The following is an 18,518-nucleotide window of genomic DNA, read 5'->3' as shown; positions in this document are numbered from 1 at the left end:
TCGAATCGTGTTCGCAACGAACTATCCAACGAGTAATCTCCCTCCTCTAATAACCTACATCTGCTGTAACTTACGAATTTTCTTCGAAACTAATATTATCGTAATTATTTTTTCTTTTTTCATCGTATATTTCTTTACTTTTATCTCCTTTGTTTCTATTTACATTCTATTTACGTCTCTTGTTACATATATATTTATTTATTAATTCTACCGTGTAACATTATGTAACGCTATGATCGAAGGTACCTTCAAAGCGAAATGGACAATCATCGGGAAACATCGTCGCATAGAGAAATACACCATAATTTGCCACGTTATAGTACTTCGAACGCTTATCAAGAGGCTTACAACAGCGAGCACGATATCCGATTACCGGAAGAGAGATCTTCCGTGGAAAGTGTCTCCGAGATTGAGGAACCTGGCATTAATAAAAACAACGTATGATTAAACGGCGTTTATTTTAGCATCGTTGCGTATTTATAAATCGAATTATATGACGTAAGAACGCGAGACATTGTAAGTGCCAAAAATGAAATTTTTGGTATTGTACAGGCGAGTGGTTTTCCCTTCTGTTTATATTTATGTAATTAAGTAGAAATTGAACAGGAAATTAGATTTCTACGATTCTCGTGTGTTCTTGTTATCCCTGTGTTAAGCATGGACCAACGATTTTTAATCTGTTCGACCTATGAATCGAAAAGAAATTACGATTCGTTTAAACGAGCGGTGGGAATTTTTATTCGAAGCTTTCGTCCATTGCAATTTCACCAGGCGGAAAATTTGTTTGTATAGATATATAATCCATACCCGAAGGAACCGGTTTACGGCAAAGTGTTGCCAAAGAGTAACCACGCCACGCTTCGTGAGAGATACCAACGATTCAACGATTACTCGGAGCTGAATATGCCAGAGGCGGTAACCGCGATGCAAAAATTACAAAGGCTGAAGGAGCTGCAGATGAAACGAGACATTAGCGAAAGATACTACTCGCAAGAAATCAAACGATTGATCGGCGAATATTATTTCGGCCCGAGAGTTGCCTCACCGTCCTCCAAGTTCACCACCGGAACGTTGCAAAGTTCCAGTTTTCATCCATCTTCGGGAGGTCGGTTGAAAAACGTATGTAAAGTATCGTCGAGAGACAAACTACTATTTAGACATAAAATATTTTATACGTATAACATTTTACGTTACGAAACTCGTTGCTCGATGCTTAACTGCATCTGTTAACGTATCTGTTAACTATAAACCTCTATAATTATGAAATTAAAAACGAAGAGTAAAGACAATTTGTTCGAGATCGTGGATTTTAGTGTTTGTACATCTATATCCGAAAGGTTAATAAGTTAACAACGAAATCAAATGTCCACTGTAGTTAAGAGTATCTTTTAAATGTAGCGTTTAACGGAATGGAAATATTAAAATATATTTTAATTGTATTTAATCGATTAATATGTGATCGACTGCATTGTAATTGTCTGACGATTCAGAATCTCGAGCCATGTGGCACAATGACGACGATCACACGGTTGGACTGTGGGTGTATTCAGGAGACGACGAGGCCAATTTTTACGACGGCAAGGGGCCGCGTTCAAAGGAGGAAATGCAATCTATCTCAAGATGAGAAGCTTTTGAAGTTGACTTCGTTGAACCCCCAGGAACACTTGTTTTCGTCGTTAGAGCAACCCAAGGATACGTATCGCGCGAAAATGAAGAAACGGTTGTCCCTAGACTCGCGAATGTGCCCGAAGATCTCTCCTGCCGGCGATCAGGAGTTCGAGACGGAAAACGAGAAGAAAAACAAGGAACCGGAACAAAAGATATCCGAACATATTTCGAGAACAACGTCCCCTCAACGAAAATTTAGCGACACATCGGCGACTTCGTATTAAAATGCAAATTTATTTTCTACTTAAACGTACTGTATTTCGTGTATAATTAACAACGATATGTCGTCCTGATGCGTACTTTTATTAACGATGAAAATTGTCATATCGATTACTCTCGTTTCGGGCATCGTGAAATTACCTGAAAGTATTTAATAAACGTGAACTCTTCGAACTGAATCGTTTGTATCAAATATCAGATTGGTAGAACACGAGTCAGTTTCGATAAATCACCAGTGAATTATACAAAGCTTATTACGTCTACGAACATTTTGAAACGACTAAAACGACGAAATAATTCCCAAATTTCAAGATGAACGATTTAAGATTAACAACCGATTCCGTGATCGCGCACATTGGTATCACGTTTTTAAACGCTATATTACATTACGCGCTTTACAGAGCTGTCATTGCCACGATCATGCTGATCAAAGAAACGATTCTTTGGCTGTTCCGGAAGGTGATGAAATTTCGTAATACTAGAACCGACGAATCGATTCAGTCCCCATTGCCATGTAACGTTTAGTCGCTGTTTCTTTTTTTTTTCTTTTTCGCGAAGAAATTTCTGCCGAGACAAATTTTCCTTCGAAATCCGTTGATTTCGTCGATAAAAATGAAGATTAACCAGGTATGACGTAATTCAGAATCTTTTACGAAATATTCCCTTTAATTATAAATGTTTGTTTAAAAAGAATGTTAACCTCGACGAATGAAAAATTGTTGTTTCTCTATTTTTTCTTCTTTCATTTTTGACGAGTTAATTGTATTTTCGTAGGGCGAAGAAATATCGTACATTTAAACGAATATTCTTTCAACAGAGACCCATGTAAATCCTGATTGTATGCTCTAACTCGCGATTAAATTACCGGTATACACGATGAGCACCGCGTTGGAAAATTTTATCACGATCACTCATCGTGACTTTAATTGGCCGTATCCTGTACCTCTTATTACGAAACCGGCACAACCACCGAAGAGTACGGGAATTCGATTATACACCCCCAGAATCGATCCCGAGGATTGTTCGTGCGACGAACATGGCCAACAGAGTAATAAGGATAGGTAAAAGTAAAATGAAAATACAAAGTGATTTGTACAATATGAATATTCTGCACGCTGTATAATCCTTCGTTAAATTAAGACTCAAATTAATTAAATTAAAATCACGACTTTCGACGTCGTTATCCGTGACGAAGGAATGGCAATTTAAAGTAATACTTTCAAAAAATGCATCCAGATACAAATACCTGGCTGACAAGGAACGACAATTTCTGGACCAACTGAAGAAAGTGAACAGTGAAATGACGAATCTCACGAAGGCTATGCTAGACGCTAACTGCGAGCCAATGGACGAGACGATGAAGAGTATTTATAAAACGGATTACGCGAAGAGAGGTATGGACCGGCATCGAAGGAACGTGATATCGTGCAAATAACTCGTTCGAATGAATTCAGGATTGCCTATCAAAGTGTACAGACAGCTACAGGCTGCGGTCGACTCGTCGTACTGTTCACCTTTTCCGGCGGAAGTTACGAAAATAAAGGAGGGTTACAGAGATCCAACGAGATTTCGATACACCGCCATCGAAAGACCGCATATTCAGCCAGCCAAAACGATTAATTTGTTCCAAGGTATGAAATATTTTCGAATGTTCCCGTTCCTTTTAAATCTCCAAACATTGTAGATGAAACGGATATTATTAGAGGAAAAGTGTTATATTTTAATCTAAGAAAAGATATTTAATATTTTTGGCGTGAATATTAAATACCAGCGACTAGACGTATGCGTGTTTTATTATATTATATTATTGATCAATAACTGTTATAACAAAAAATGCTACTTCGTTTTGGCAGACGTTCCTGCTCGACAAAAGATTCCTAAATAAAATACAATTTTTACGAAGGAAAGATATTTTGTAGAATGTTATTAGGCTGCTGTTCACGAATGTTTCTACGATAACAGAAGTTAAACGATGAAAATTTAATATTAGGAAAATTCATTTGCAGTTCCAGAATCTTTCTCTATGTGGGAGACACCTTTCACCGGTCGCTCGGAATACATGGATACTATCAGCAAGATGGGTCTCAGTAACATAAAAAATCGACAACAATATCTGGAACCGCTACCTTCGTCAAGAAGAAGATTTGGGGACTGTAAATTATAAATTCGAATGATAAAAATTTCTCTCATCGACCAGACACTACCGATTTCTCAAATATTTTATTGTACAAATATTCGATTATATGAATACAATTGTTAATTATTCGCTCGCATTCTCGTGTTTCTAATGTATACGAAAAAAAAGATACGAATCCCTTAAATTTCCCCAAAAATTCAGCGTAAAAAAAAAGAGACATACGATTACTAGCATTTATTCGTTATTATAACCAATTAAGTTCAAACCGACGGAATCATATGTGTATAACCTAATTTTTTTGTATCTCGCGTTTTTCTTTCTACTTTTTTTTTTTCTTTTTTATTTTTTTTACCACTTCATAATGACAGATTTATGTGAATTTTTTTCTACGGAATATAGCCGCAACTTTGGGAAGAAAAAGCTACAACCAGCTGAGATGTAAGAAAAAAAGATGTATATTATCGAAATTACAAACAGATGGACAAATTCTATCTAGGAACAGGAATTATATATATTTTCAGAATATATCACAAAGATTATTTTACGGATCGTATAGAAGAAGGAGAAATCGATCCTCGTATAGCATCGATCCCTACGCGATTGGACGAAGCTGCTGAACAATTGGTTCGTAAACATATCCTCGACAGACTGCGATCTGTTTATCAAGTCACCTATAGACATCCTAGTAAGCTAATAACGTATAGAAATGACATAATAAATAGTCGATTTCTTGAAAAATTGGTACATGATGAAGTATAGAGGCTCCGCGCGATACGAGAGAAGTTGGGGAAGAGATCAAAGAAAAGGATCTGCAAAGTGAATTAGTAGCGTATATTCATGATTTATATTTCAATGCTCAAGATGAAAAAGTTCTTGCACCTCCAGTGACGGCAAAAAGAAGCGAGTACAAAGATTTTTAAATATAACTTCAACTTTAACTACTAAAATACATCTAAATATATTTAAATGTATATAGTGCTCGGCTATATAAGACCGAAACTATTGCACGGAGATCTTTCGATATACCAAGATACTTTCAGTCGTACAGGTGCGACAATAATTATAGAAGAACACGAGAAGAAAAAGGCAAGAACTTCCAAAAATGCAAAAATACCGAAAGATCCTTGCGCGGACCTTGATTATAAAAAATAAATAATTTAATTTTTCTACCTTTCTTTATATTTATATTAAATTTGTTCTACATTTACTACATACGCAACGTACACAGTGAAAATAGGCCTCTTACTGCTTTCATAAGTGACACAATTATTTGGAAACTTTTACATTGCACGAATAACCATAGAAAACACTTATCTATCGTTTGGTAATTAAAAGACTTGTGAAGTCATCGTTTACGCAATGTTACATATATGTAGGTATAGCAGAAAAAACTTACAAATGTAAAAAGTAATCGAATTCTTGTACCTCGATTTCTCTTCACTTGTCGAATATGAAACATCACAAAGGAATTTTTACGCAACCGAAACACGCAGACAAAGTATCTATAAATTATATTCTCCGCGAATATATTAATAATATTATTCACAGTAATTTTTAAATAAACTAAATGAGATTGTAAAGTCTTCGCTAAAGTCAGAGAAAATATTGCAGCAAAATTGGCAAACATCGTTTCCACGTAACCTCGATAGATGGCGCATCGATTTATCAAGGAATGACACTCATTTAATGGTATTAAATTTGGTTACATGAATTTCACCAATTATTCAGTACATATGTTTCACAAATGTTATTCACAAATGTTTAGAATGTAATCCAACTTAGAGAATAAGGTTCGATAAAATACTTCTGAAACTTCGTTAATACAATAATTGTAAAAAATATTGTTATTAATTACCAATAGCTTATTTTGTACAATTTGAAATATCAAGACGGGCATCTGCACAAGCAAACTAAGTTTCCTTAAGGCATGACGTGATATAGTCGGCTAGTGCACTACGTAGTAGATAATTACAAGAACCTAAAAATGCCGCGAGGTGTTATAATACATTTAATAATAAGCGTCTTTGGTATGATTTTTGCTATATCAGCATTTATTGTACTCTTTGTTGTGTATGGGAATTTCGACGTTGGATTTTGGTCTATCTTATCAGGTTAGCATCACGCGTTACATGATGAACATCTTATTATATAAATTATCTAATTTTGCAACCTTAAATATGGTTTAAAATTAATAGCAAACGATTTGAAAGTTCACCAGACAAATATTTTACAGTAATAACAAACCATATTCTTCGTTTATTACATACGAAATAAAAATTACCTCTTTATTGCTGTGCATATTTATCTTCTAATAATTATGGTTTTAATTATGGAACTATGCTTTTTCATTCAATAATTAGGCAATATTTTTCGTAATATTTGTAGGAATATTACCCTCTGCTCATTTTTTAAACATATTACAAATAGTAGAAATTATTACTTCAGAAATTTCATATTCTTAATAGTACATAAGAGTTATTCGTATGCTAAGAGATATTTCTATATAATAAATTTAACACAAAATTAATATAAATAAAATCTTGCTTTACTTCACGTATCACATAGGTATGTTAGCTGCGGTTTGTTTTCACCTGCATTGGCTTAAAGGAAAAGAAATTTTAGAAAGATGGCATACCACATCTACATTGAAAAATTTAAATGTCGTTGGTTTTGTCAGTACTGTAGCAGGAACTACTGCGCTAATTTGGTATCTCTTCCTCACATTTTATTACAAGATCCGTATGTATATTATTTAATCTCCAGTTAAAATACAGTTATATATATATATATATATATATATATATATATATATATACATGGCAAAGTAAATGTAAACACGTACACATATTTCTGATATTTTAGCCATTGTACCCATTGGGGAAAGTACAACGATATCAGCTATTTGGTCTATGATTTGTGGAAAGTGGGGAATTTTCTTGATGTACTATTCTCACAAATATGGATTAATTATCGCAATAAACTCTCCAGCCATATTAACAGAAGATAATGCTTAAGAATTTTTTATACAAATGAATATAACAATTTTTATATAGAGTATTTTTATTAAATGTATTTATAAAAAATGTTTTGTTTGCAAATATAAACTTATTTATAATAACATGACATAGAGATAAGTTACATTGTAAATATTATGTAAATATATTTACTGAAATATAATTTTATGATATAAAACGGATTTCTCAATTTTATGTATAGTATTTTATGCTACTTTCATGATACTTTATTTAAAAATTTGCAAAAAATTGGTCACAAAATAGTTATTTAAGTATCACAGTGTAGAAACATATAGTTTTTTTTTTTTAGACGCACAGTAAAAATATATACATCAAAAATATATAAAAATCATGAAAATCCATAAAAAAAATATTAATTTAATTTTAATGATATACTTCCTTTAATTTGAATAAATGCTTTGTAATCGTATTCGTGTACATAAAAAATAATTATGTTGATTAATTTTAAGTTGGTGTTAATTTATACAGAGGATAAGTTAATGTATACAGACTTACAATTGAAGATATCACACCAAGTATACCAATCGTTCCAGGGGTAAATTTGGTAAAACCTAGTGCTGTTAGAGGAATACACAAGTCACATCCATTTTTAATTGTATCCATTACAACATCTTTGTGATTTCTTAAATGACAGAGTAATTTATATCGTTTCCATAAATGATGCGAGAACTTCGATGTCCTCGTTAATACGCTGTCTCTTTCATGTTCAAAAATTTTTATGATTTCATAAATATCTCTTATTAGATTCATTATAATACCCATTAACCAATACTTATTAGATATTTTGCTCCATTTTTCAATATTAACCCTATATAATCCCACACGGCCGACCCAAATTATATGATCCGTTAATAAGAATAGAGCATTGGCAATTTTTGATAGTGTCAAAGTGGCTCTTATAGTTAGATCTGGATATTTCATCATTTTTAAAGCAGAATATAAACTGTCCAAACATCTCCCTAGGCGTAACACTATAAAGAAAATGGGAATAAACTGTTATTATCGATAGTAATTGTATTAAAATTATAAATATCGCTTTAAATACATTTTCTAAAGGAACTAAATGTATATTCTAAACTTCTTAAGACTTCTGCAGAATGTTGTGTACTACGAATATTCTGACCATAATACCAATAAGCTCTGCTTCCATATTGTAGCAATCTGTAAAAGTATTATTAAAAAGTAATTATATAATGTTAATATTATCTATTTACTTTTAATTGTACTAAATTTGTTAAATAAAATTAGTATATTCTTTTCTGTAGAAAATTAATATACAGGTTTTTATGAAATTTTTAATAACATGCATTTTTGAATATATTATGAGAAAAATAGTAGCATTAAACATAATGGTAAATAATAAAATTTAGGTTATGTAAAACGTACCATTAAATTTATATCAATTCAAAATAATTTAGATCGTATAATAAATATATATCAATTAAATCAATTATTCTTAATGCGGTTAAATATGTTTCAGAAGTAAATAAATTATATACCTGATAATTCTGTCTCTGCCTATTGTTTGCTCATTTAGCTTTATTACTATATCCATAATGAGCGATATATTTCAAAACGCAACGATTAATTGCAATAAATTTTTATATAAAAGTAATTTATGAGAGTTTCACCATAGTAACGTTTATTTGTAAGCACATATAAACAATTAATATAAACTATTAATATTCATATTGAATAACTTACTCTAAACGAATTGATACGTAAAATACCGTTTACTAATGATTATCAAAGAATCCACATTGACGATTATTTGCAACATAATGACGCTATGCATTTCCTGCTTCAGTCGCAATGTTTATCTCGTAATATACATAAATTGTACATAAATTATAGTATTAAATGAGCAACTCCCACTTCGAAAAATTAGGTATATATAATATTCTTATTTATACCACTAGCGCCATCGGATATTTAATTTAATTAACCCGCCATTTTCAAACATTTTAAATTCGATGTTCATAAAAGTATAAAATTAACGCTAACATTTAATCCAATCTCATTAACGGAAATCTCATTACTTAAGTAACCACTTTCGTGGAAATAAAGTCTGATGAAAGATGAAATAATTTTATTGTTATCGATGAATGGAGAATAATGTGGAAGTGTATTTATATTATAAAAGTGCGTGTAAAACGAACTGCAATCTTAAATATCACATAAAACGATGAAAATAGATGAAGACACAATTTATATTACAGTACTTGTACGTTTAAAAAGCTGAAAAGCTAGTTATCCCTAACTATGAATTAATAAATTACAAATTAATTTATTGTAGTTAAAGTCAGAGGAAAACACATACAAAATGATGATTATGATTGTCTTTCGTGAAATAGAAATTCGCACACATATGCTATACTAACTGACATCGCACGTCCCTTATGTCTGAATCCTGGTGTAAGTAAAAGGACACTCACTGTAACATTTAAGTAAAGCAAAGTTTACATTAACATACATTCATCTTACAAAATACAATATCAAATAAATTAATTAAAAAATTATTACCTGCAATATAAAATAGAAGCAAGTTATTAACTGTGCTTCCAATCCATATACAAAGAACAAGACAAAGTATTATGCCTGGATAATACTGCAGAAGATAAAAAATAGTTTAGAGCAATTTTTCTTGTAAATGCTGTACTTAATATTTGTTACATAAATATCTTCTAAAACAAAGATTCCTTTTATCTAGGATAGCTTCTTAACTCACCACATTGGGACGATCATTTCGTGTTTTTAACAACAATTTCCACAAACTTTGTAACTGTAAGATTGTTACAGATAAATTTTGACATATCTCATTTAACTTTTTCTCTTTCTGGCCTGTCCATTTGTTGACAGGACTCAGCAATGATAATACAACTGGTACAAGATAATCAACCAAAGCCAATATAAGAAGGGTTATAGATATTATTGTAAGTATAGCAGGTTCCAACATCCATATTAGACTACAAGCAAATTTTTATGAACATTGTAAAATATATATTAACATATAATTATTTACAAATATGTAACATATAAAAATAATCAATGACTGATATAGTAATACATATAGTATAGTATATATTAATATTTTATTCTAAAGTCAATGTTAAGAAACAATTAAAATGAGAAATAAGGAAAAAATGCATTTCTTTTATAGTATTAAAAAATAACACATAAAACAAATAACTTATGACAAAAAATATATATATGGTTATATGTTTTAAAATTTCTACTCACAAAAATGTTATGGTTGTAATTCCAAATATAAGGCCAGGGTACCAGGACCGTTCCCATAATAGAATGGAATTCAGTGGAAGTATTACTTCACGCCAACATTCCATTCTACGTTTTAATTGTTTCATATGCTTTTCCTGCAATGAGATTATGTTGTTTGAGGACAAAAATGAGCGTCACTGTCATTGATTTTTCTACCATAGTAAGACTACATGGTATAATACAAAAATCCGGCATTGATTAAACATTCAATAAAACGCATTGATCATACGTTAAATATTCAACCTTTAAAAGATGTGAAGTCTTACCCTTTCTATCGCTGCACTATCAGCCATCCTGGCTACTAAATAAAGTATTCAAATTCGCTGTGAAGAAACAGTATAATACGACAAAGACTTGAAACTACGCCGAAGTTATAGTACAATGCAACTACAATTTATTCACATCATCTAGGTTTATATTCCGTTTCATTCAAACATTTCTTTGTTCTTTAATTTGATTATCGTGATGTGCCCTCGGTGAAACTCAGAGACGCCGGATGCTTCTTGCTTGAAAACACACGAAATGACGAAGAATCGACTTCTAGTTTCGAGATTATTGTAACTCGCACGCGATTGGCTATCAGTTCAAAATGTTGGTTATTGCAGGCGATACTGTGCTGATGTTGTGACGTTAAAGATTTTCTAACAGTATACTTCAAACAATCGCGTCCTAAACGCGTTTAATTGAAACTTTATTCAAAATTTGCTAAATATGGCTGCTGTGAGTTCTGTAAGTACTCGATGATACGTATTAATTTCTGTCTGCGAACTTTAACAGCGGTACTTCTTGTTTATGTCCTGGTTAAGGGGACAGGTTTCTCTGAATATATCTTCGTTCTCAAATAAATAAATCATCTGTCACCGTCTATTATTTCAGATATCAAATGTCGAAAACTTATCTCCACAAATTATTCGACGTGTGGCTAAAGAAATGAGTGAATTAGCTGAACAACCACCCGAGGGTATTCGAGTTGTTTTAAACGAAGAAGATGTTACTGACATTCAAGCTATTATAGAAGGACCCTGTAAGATTAAAGTTCATTTAAAAAACTCTTCTTGCAAAATTTCAATGAAGTATTATGTACTATATAAAAAATCGCACAGTTATTGAAGTATAACCTATCCAAATGTCAGATTTACATGCACACCTAAATACATTTATGCATGTATACATACATACATACATACATACATACATACATACATACATACATACATACATATATATAGATATAGATATACATATAATTTTATTTCTATCAATTATAAGAGAAAATATTATTTGCATAATCAATTTGATAGATCAACAGAAATAATACTAATAAAGACCTATATATTCTATAATATAACTTTTAATATTCACATCTATTTAGATATAATTCAATGTCATTGAAAGTTTTTATTTAACATTACATATTTCACAAATTTATATACATGTAGGATATTTGTTTCATTAAAATTTATGGAGGTTTGTGTATATTATAATGTTTATAAGTTAAAAGTATAAATTTTCCTAATATTAGCGGGAACGCCATATGCTGGCGGTTTCTTCAGAGTAAAATTAGCTCTTGGCAAAGATTTTCCTCAAGGACCACCAAAGGCATTTTTCCTTACAAAAATTTTTCATCCAAATGTTGCAAAAAATGGAGAAATTTGTGTCAATACCTTAAAAAAGGATTGGAAATCAGATCTCGGAATTAAACATATATTACTAGTAAGCTATTAATTGGTATAACTGATACAAGAGATATTTAATGGATGTATTGAATTAACATATCTATTTTATATTTGCAGACTGTAAAATGTCTCTTAATAGTGCCAAATGCAGAATCTGCTTTAAATGAAGAAGCTGGTAAATTATTATTAGAAAGGTATGACGATTATTCCGAACGAGCAAAAATGATGACAGAAATACATGCACAGGTAAACCTGTTGTCATATACATATATTAAAATTGAGTTTCGCATACATAATAATAAATAATGAAAAATACATTTATGTTTTAGGGAGGCGGGAAAGGCAGCAAAGCAGGTCTGGATAGTTGCACATCCTCTGAAGTCGGAGGACCCCTCCCAAAAAAGCATGCAGGAGATAAAAAACTATCAGCAGAAAAGAAAAAGATATTGAAGGACAAGAAGAGGACACTCAAAAGATTATAAAAAAATCAACACAATTTATCTATCTTTTATAATTTAAAACACTGGTGTGGTAACATTGCCTCATATTGTACACAATTATTGCATAGTAAAAATTTATTATCTAAACTCGACTGATCTTATTATTAAGTATTTAGAAAATTAATAATTCTAGAAGCATTAAAAATGACTTCCTAAGATACAAACAAGTACAACTTTGTAGTGATCTACTTTACAATCAGGAGTGGAAAATAATATAGTCCACTCTGTGGTATCTATTAGCGAATATTTTTACATATGTACAAAATGATACCTCATGTGACTATTTAAATTAAATAAAAAGTGTTCTTCAAATAAAAGTTTTGTTTCTACTTTAATATTTGCAATTATGCACTAATTTTGTATACTTTTTAAATGAAATTTATTTCTGCAATACTTAAGAAAATTAAACATAAATCTTTGATTAGGTGAGAAATGAAGATGGTCATTTTCAAGAACATTATTCTTTATTAGGTAATGGCTCATCAGTTTCTTTGCTTCAGTCTTGTACCACTGCATTGGCATTCATATGCTGCATGAATAAAACCATGTACATTGCCTTACAAGCCCATTACTGCGCAGTAAAATATTTCATTAGTAGATGACTAGATGATAACAGTATGTCACAGCCTTATTCCACTAGAAGCTATTAGCTACATATAGTGGTGCGTACGTTTTGTTATTCATGGTAAAAAACAATTCATTAAACATAATTTACAAAGATCTGATGCTACTAAACATAGTGATACACGTATATCAGTATATAAACTATGTTCAAAGATAGGTTTTGAATATTTTAATAGTTAATTATTCATATGAACTAATTAGATTGTGGGCTAGAAGCACTTCTGTACTTAGATAAACAACAACTTGTAAAGATGAATTTTACTGTATTTTTCATCTGATAACCACACACGCACGATAGTACATACAAATCCATACAGTCTTTACATTATAACTTTTTATTATTATTTTTTTTTGTTCTTGTTACGATACCATAAAAAAATCTATTAACTCCTACAAATCATTTTTCTTAAGTGTCTGTAAAAATTGTACGCCAATTTTCAAAGAAACTGTCAAAAATAAAAAATACCCACTTAAAAAGAATTTCTTACAACATTTTGCTAATGATATATTTATACTTATTTTTATATATTCTCGTGAAAATTAGAGAAACACATTGTATTGTGTTAAGTCAGATCAGAACAAAATCTTAAGTGCGAAGATTTGTGACGTTGTTACTTTACTTCTTTCACATAAGCTTCCAGTTCTGCATCTAATTCTTCAGCCGTAGGAGTTTTCGTTACTTGCCGACTGCCGCCTCTGCCACCACGTCGACCAGTTCCACGACCTTTAAAAAAGTAAATATTAATGTACTTTTTGATAACTCACTCACCTCATTTTTAATATACACCGATTACATACCTCTGACGGATCCTGCTCCACGGCTACCCCTAAAGCGGGACTGAGGTCTCTGTGTAAAATTACTGCCGCTAAGTCTCGGTCCTCCTCGGATAGATGTGACTGGTATTTCAGAGGTAGCAACTTGTATGTTCATTTCACGACCTGCCGATGTATACCACATATTGCAATAATAGATGTGAATAGTTGTGCAAATCATAATTCACAATAACTTCTTTGAAATTTGTTTTTCTTTAATGTCATCCCATGTTGGAGTATTTATGGAAGGATAAAAGAGAAAATGCTCAAACTGTATGTTGCTAGGTATAAACTGGAGACCAGATTAATAAGTGATACTGAAACCCTAAATATAGGCGGAATTTTATAATTAAAAAGAGACATTCAAAGCAAAACTTATAGTACAGACACAAATTTAACTACACACCATCTAAGGGTACGCCATTATATTGTTTCATTGCTTTAATAGCATCTGCTCTTCTTTCAAATATAACATCTGCAGACCCTAATGATCGACCTGATCTATCGTAATGTACTGCTGCTGACTTTAAGGGGCCAAATTCACTAAATAATTCCTAGAACAAACAAATACATAGATTATTGCAATTTTATAGTAACTTTTTAAAAATGAAAAAGCTAAATGATTTTTATGAACTTGAGACTGAAAATTTATCTAATTTTTGAATTTGAAGTAATATTGGAGCACTAGAACTATCACACCAGTCAAAATGGCTGATTTGACAACTTTATTTAAAATTTCTATTTCGTGTTATATTTCTTCTCCGCAATGACGTAATGACTTTTACAGGGATAGCTAAAGGAATAATATAATGAACTTTAATTTTGTTTTATTCATTTAAAATAAAAGTAATTTTGTATCATGGCTACTTATACAAAATTGGAAAAAACGAAAAGGGCCTACCTGAAATGGTCGAATTTTATAATAAAACAAAATTTGGGGTAGATATAGCAGATTAAATGGCGAAAAAATATGGTATGAAGTCGGGATCAAGAAGACAGACACTTCAAGTATTTTTTAATATTTTAGATTTAGCTGGCATAAATGCCTGGATTTTATATAAGGAAACCACAGGTGAGCAGATATCCAGAAAAGATTTTATTTTTCAATTAGCAGATGAACTTTCCACTGACAATGAAAAATCATGGATAGAACAAAGAGCATCCGAGATCCACAATATGTCAAAGAACTTACCTTCTTATTCACACAAATGGCGTCAGATAGGGTACTGTAATAGTAATAAGACCACCGCCATTTGCAATCTTTGTAAAAAAATATGTATGCGGAAGGTACACGCGGAAGAACTTTTACGTTTGTAAGAAATATGACGAATGATAAGTTTTGTACTTAATAACTTAAGTTATATTTGTATTTTATTTATTCCGTTATGCTTATTATTATATTATACTTCTTATATTTACCAATGGAAATTTATTTTAACATTCTTGTTACCAAAGATCTTGGTACTAAATATCCTTCATTACTGTACTTATTGTTATTATATAGTTTTTATCTCAGAACATGGAGTTCCTTTTGCAAGGTAATAATAAATCAATAAATATAAAGATATTCTACTATTACGTATTTTTTAAAGACCGGTCATTTTGCCTGGTTTTGGTAGAGATAACTACATCTCAAATGTCGGTAGTTCCAGTGTGAAATAATAAAAAGTACCTGAATGTCTGAATCGGATACTCCAAAGTCTAGATTTGATACAAGGAGCTTGGTTGTCCCTGCGCTACCTATTGAACTTCGGCCAACCTTTTTTACTCCATCAAACATGTCGTGTTTCCAAGCACTGTTTACATCACCCTATGAATGAAAATTATTTATTACCGTACAAAATTTGTGGTATCTTGCAATACTTAAGGACATAGTATTAGTCGCATGTGTATTTTTATAAACTAAAAAATTTACTAAATCTATAACAATTACATCTAAAACTAAAAACATTTCATATATATATTTTTACTAAACATTTCACATTATTTTATATAATAAGCTATTCCATGCTATTCCATTAGCATTTGAATATGTAAAAAATACACATGGTCGTCTTTAAAATTAACGAACATCCCACCATAAAAGCGCGGACTTTTATCATTTCCGAAAAATTCTAAGTTGAATACTCCCTCGAAATACAGTATTCGTAAAGTATTCCTCATCTGAACAGTATAAGAATCACAGGAATCACGTTTCTATCTTACACAATTATTTTACCTTAAAATACGATCGTTAATCTATCTCATGATTAAACTGTTTCATACATAAGCACTTAAGGCGGAAGTAATACGATAGGTTCTCATATACGGTACACGTGACAAAATTAATATAACATTAATAATGACGATAATAATAGAAAGAAGAATAAATAATTTGATTTCTTACCCTTGTGTATGGAAGAGAATTTCTTGTAATGCCACCACGATTGCGTCCCCGCATGACGCCACCACCAACTCTTTGGGTTCTCCGTGCTCCTCTACGTGGTGAATTACCGGCACCTCTTCCACGTCTGCTACTGCCGCCGCGTGGTCTTGTTCCTTTATTTTGCTTGATAATATCGTCGAGACTCATGTCTATTTTATCAACCATCTTCATTTGTGCTGGATTTCGTATAATGACACTGCCACACGAAAATGAATGAAACCAACCTCTTTCGTCTTCGTAATGATGGCGACGAACGAAGACGAAACAATCGCGCACAGAAGCCTGGGTATAAATGACCGTAACTCACAGAACGATTTCTTAGAACCCCTACGTATTTGATTCGTCGATCAGAGCGCTCTCTATCGGGAAATCAATGAAATAAAATAACGGTTTTAATAAATACTTTTAATAAATATTGTCTTTTGTTATTAAAGTACGTATTTACATTTGTTACTTATACCTAGCATATAAGCGCATTTCTTTCTTAGAAAAGTGAATTTATATTTTAACATTTATATTTTTGTAGTTTATAAACAAAAATATATATAGATACAAATGTATCTCATTTTCCCCTATACATTACTATAATTCATAATGTTCTTCATTTATATCATTTTCCTCATTATCTTCGTCATCCTCATTAAGATCTGTAGAATTACATAGCTTCGAAACATTTGTGCATAATTGTTCTTTAATATCATTTTCTTTGCGAATAAATAGTGAAATCATAGAGTCTTCAAATTCTTCCACTATTCCCTCACACTGAAATAAAGCACATCAAAATAATAACTGATAAAATCTATTATGAAGTATAAATAAAAAGAGAAAACTTACATAATATTTTAAACTTTTATTTAAATCGCCATCCTGAATAATATCAACTTTGCTCATTTCAGGATTCATACTACCAGATGGACTCATTAAATTTAAGATCGTTAATTGACCATTTGATTTATATGTTGCTCTTACATAGTCTGACATTTTTTCACAAATATTATCTAGGATGTCAGATATATGTACCTCAGATTGTGCAAGTGGAATCTTTAAATAAAGGTATTTATGTAGAAATATGTTTTGATTATAATCCAAGAAATATAAAAATGTATTATTACCTTCTTATGAATAGCATTTCCTTGTGCATCTAATCTATAATTTCCTATCTCAATTTCTCTTGAAGGATCAATTTTTGCTAATTCTTCTTCAATTTCTTTTACTGTTGACCTACAAACTACAAATATTACAAATATTAACTTATTATAATCATTTTTTATATTCAAGGTAAATAGCTATAACTTACTATTAACACTTATTTTACATACCTAAACATTTTAAGAGCTTATTATCAATTTCCGCAGTTTTGACAAAACCATTTGTGAGAAAGAGGGAAAATGTTACTATTAGAATTTTCATCTATAATGAAAATATGCATTAATAAGTTGAATTGTTAAAACTAACATAAAGAAATGGAATTGTAAACATTTAATTTATACTTACATCGCATTTAATCAACATATTTAATAATATTTATCTATTTTTTAACGCTGAAGAAGACACGTGTGTATTACTTATAATTTTATACATACGTACTGATGTATACATGTTAACTATCGTATATATACTTAAATACTCCACAAAACACGAATAAGCTTTCATCACGTGTCACTTTGAGAGATACCAATATAAAAGAATATGGACTAAAGACACTATTAAATGCAAAAAGACACTATCGAATGCAACAACACAGTACATTATCGCAGTTTAAAACTGTAACAATGTAACCAGCTATAATCGATCTTCCAAAAATCAACTAATCTTCTAAACAAAATCATAAAACATAAATTTCAATAAATGTATGGAACAGTTTTAAAAACTTTTCATAGCTATCCTTATCTAAACTCATTTTATTTAAACAAATATATACAATATATATGGAAGCTGGCAGAAATAAGAAAATTTATTTATTGTCCCTGTAGTTTTCTAGGATAAAGTTAAATTTAAATTTTAAAAAAGCAAAGAATATTTTAATACTATATTAGCAGAATAAAATGTTTTTATTTTATACTCTAGAGAATTATACACATATATGCGTATATATGTACATATATATATATCAGTATACTAGTGTATATTGTATATGTACAT

General features: G+C 30.9%; 8 protein-coding genes across 9 annotated transcripts; 4 read left to right on the top strand and 4 right to left on the bottom strand.

Moving 5' to 3' along the window:
• Positions 1 to 164: 164 nt before the first annotated feature.
• LOC117211301 lies at positions 165 to 1,913 on the top strand. Its single transcript, XM_033455013.1, has 3 exons — positions 165 to 438; positions 793 to 1,119; positions 1,491 to 1,913. The coding sequence occupies exons 1-3, from the start codon at positions 259 to 261 to the stop codon at positions 1,890 to 1,892; spliced, it is 909 nt and encodes a 302-aa protein (XP_033310904.1). The 5' UTR covers positions 165 to 258; the 3' UTR covers positions 1,893 to 1,913.
• A 559-nt stretch (positions 1,914 to 2,472) lies between these two features.
• LOC117211295 lies at positions 2,473 to 4,114 on the top strand. The gene is made up of 5 exons (XM_033455004.1): positions 2,473 to 2,514; positions 2,705 to 2,948; positions 3,124 to 3,281; positions 3,342 to 3,518; positions 3,894 to 4,114. The coding sequence occupies exons 2-5, from the start codon at positions 2,764 to 2,766 to the stop codon at positions 4,049 to 4,051; spliced, it is 678 nt and encodes a 225-aa protein (XP_033310895.1). The 5' UTR covers positions 2,473 to 2,514; positions 2,705 to 2,763; the 3' UTR covers positions 4,052 to 4,114.
• Positions 4,115 to 5,745: 1,631 nt separating this feature from the next.
• LOC117211299 (heme transporter hrg1-B-like) lies at positions 5,746 to 7,220 on the top strand. Its single transcript, XM_033455010.1, has 3 exons — positions 5,746 to 6,135; positions 6,590 to 6,763; positions 6,887 to 7,220. Exons 1-3 carry the CDS (start codon positions 6,009 to 6,011, stop codon positions 7,036 to 7,038), a joined length of 453 nt encoding a protein of 150 aa, XP_033310901.1. The 5' UTR covers positions 5,746 to 6,008; the 3' UTR covers positions 7,039 to 7,220.
• Positions 7,221 to 7,420: 200 nt separating this feature from the next.
• LOC117211294 (peroxisomal membrane protein 11B) lies at positions 7,421 to 8,778 on the bottom strand. Its single transcript, XM_033455003.1, has 3 exons — positions 8,559 to 8,778; positions 8,105 to 8,220; positions 7,421 to 8,030 (listed from the first exon to the last, which is right to left on the bottom strand). Exons 1-3 carry the CDS (start codon positions 8,612 to 8,614, stop codon positions 7,504 to 7,506), a joined length of 699 nt encoding a protein of 232 aa, XP_033310894.1. The 5' UTR covers positions 8,615 to 8,778; the 3' UTR covers positions 7,421 to 7,503.
• Positions 8,779 to 9,133: 355 nt separating this feature from the next.
• Positions 9,134 to 10,661, bottom strand: LOC117211298 (ADP-ribosylation factor-like protein 6-interacting protein 1). The gene is made up of 5 exons (XM_033455009.1): positions 10,605 to 10,661; positions 10,300 to 10,433; positions 9,788 to 10,025; positions 9,583 to 9,667; positions 9,134 to 9,493 (listed from the first exon to the last, which is right to left on the bottom strand). The coding sequence occupies exons 1-5, from the start codon at positions 10,629 to 10,631 to the stop codon at positions 9,390 to 9,392; spliced, it is 588 nt and encodes a 195-aa protein (XP_033310900.1). The 5' UTR covers positions 10,632 to 10,661; the 3' UTR covers positions 9,134 to 9,389.
• A 22-nt stretch (positions 10,662 to 10,683) lies between these two features.
• LOC117211296 (ubiquitin-conjugating enzyme E2 S) lies at positions 10,684 to 12,831 on the top strand. 2 transcript variants are annotated; one of them, XM_033455006.1, is made up of 5 exons: positions 10,684 to 11,067; positions 11,215 to 11,362; positions 11,861 to 12,051; positions 12,132 to 12,260; positions 12,344 to 12,831. In XM_033455006.1, exons 1-5 carry the CDS (start codon positions 11,050 to 11,052, stop codon positions 12,494 to 12,496), a joined length of 639 nt encoding a protein of 212 aa, XP_033310897.1. In that variant the 5' UTR covers positions 10,684 to 11,049; the 3' UTR covers positions 12,497 to 12,831. The 2 variants fall into 2 exon arrangements, with proteins under 2 accessions (XP_033310897.1, XP_033310896.1); XM_033455005.1 differs by lacking the exon at positions 10,684 to 11,067 and adding an exon at positions 11,069 to 11,117.
• Positions 12,832 to 13,618: 787 nt separating this feature from the next.
• Positions 13,619 to 16,700, bottom strand: LOC117211291 (THO complex subunit 4). The gene is made up of 5 exons (XM_033455000.1): positions 16,338 to 16,700; positions 15,624 to 15,761; positions 14,358 to 14,505; positions 13,937 to 14,077; positions 13,619 to 13,862 (listed from the first exon to the last, which is right to left on the bottom strand). The coding sequence occupies exons 1-5, from the start codon at positions 16,545 to 16,547 to the stop codon at positions 13,750 to 13,752; spliced, it is 750 nt and encodes a 249-aa protein (XP_033310891.1). The 5' UTR covers positions 16,548 to 16,700; the 3' UTR covers positions 13,619 to 13,749.
• A 210-nt stretch (positions 16,701 to 16,910) lies between these two features.
• LOC117211297 (protein seele) lies at positions 16,911 to 18,006 on the bottom strand. Its single transcript, XM_033455008.1, has 5 exons — positions 17,871 to 18,006; positions 17,696 to 17,786; positions 17,489 to 17,604; positions 17,211 to 17,417; positions 16,911 to 17,138 (listed from the first exon to the last, which is right to left on the bottom strand). Exons 1-5 carry the CDS (start codon positions 17,886 to 17,888, stop codon positions 16,959 to 16,961), a joined length of 612 nt encoding a protein of 203 aa, XP_033310899.1. The 5' UTR covers positions 17,889 to 18,006; the 3' UTR covers positions 16,911 to 16,958.
• Between the last annotated feature and the right edge of the window lie 512 nt (positions 18,007 to 18,518).

Source organism: Bombus bifarius, unplaced genomic scaffold (genome assembly GCF_011952205.1).
Source record: "Bombus bifarius isolate JDL3187 unplaced genomic scaffold, Bbif_JDL3187 scf7180000008227, whole genome shotgun sequence".
Classification (NCBI taxonomy): domain Eukaryota; kingdom Metazoa; phylum Arthropoda; class Insecta; order Hymenoptera; family Apidae; genus Bombus; species Bombus bifarius.
The sequence above is the reverse complement of the archived record's forward strand: the minus strand, read 5'-3'. Positions and strand labels throughout refer to the sequence as shown.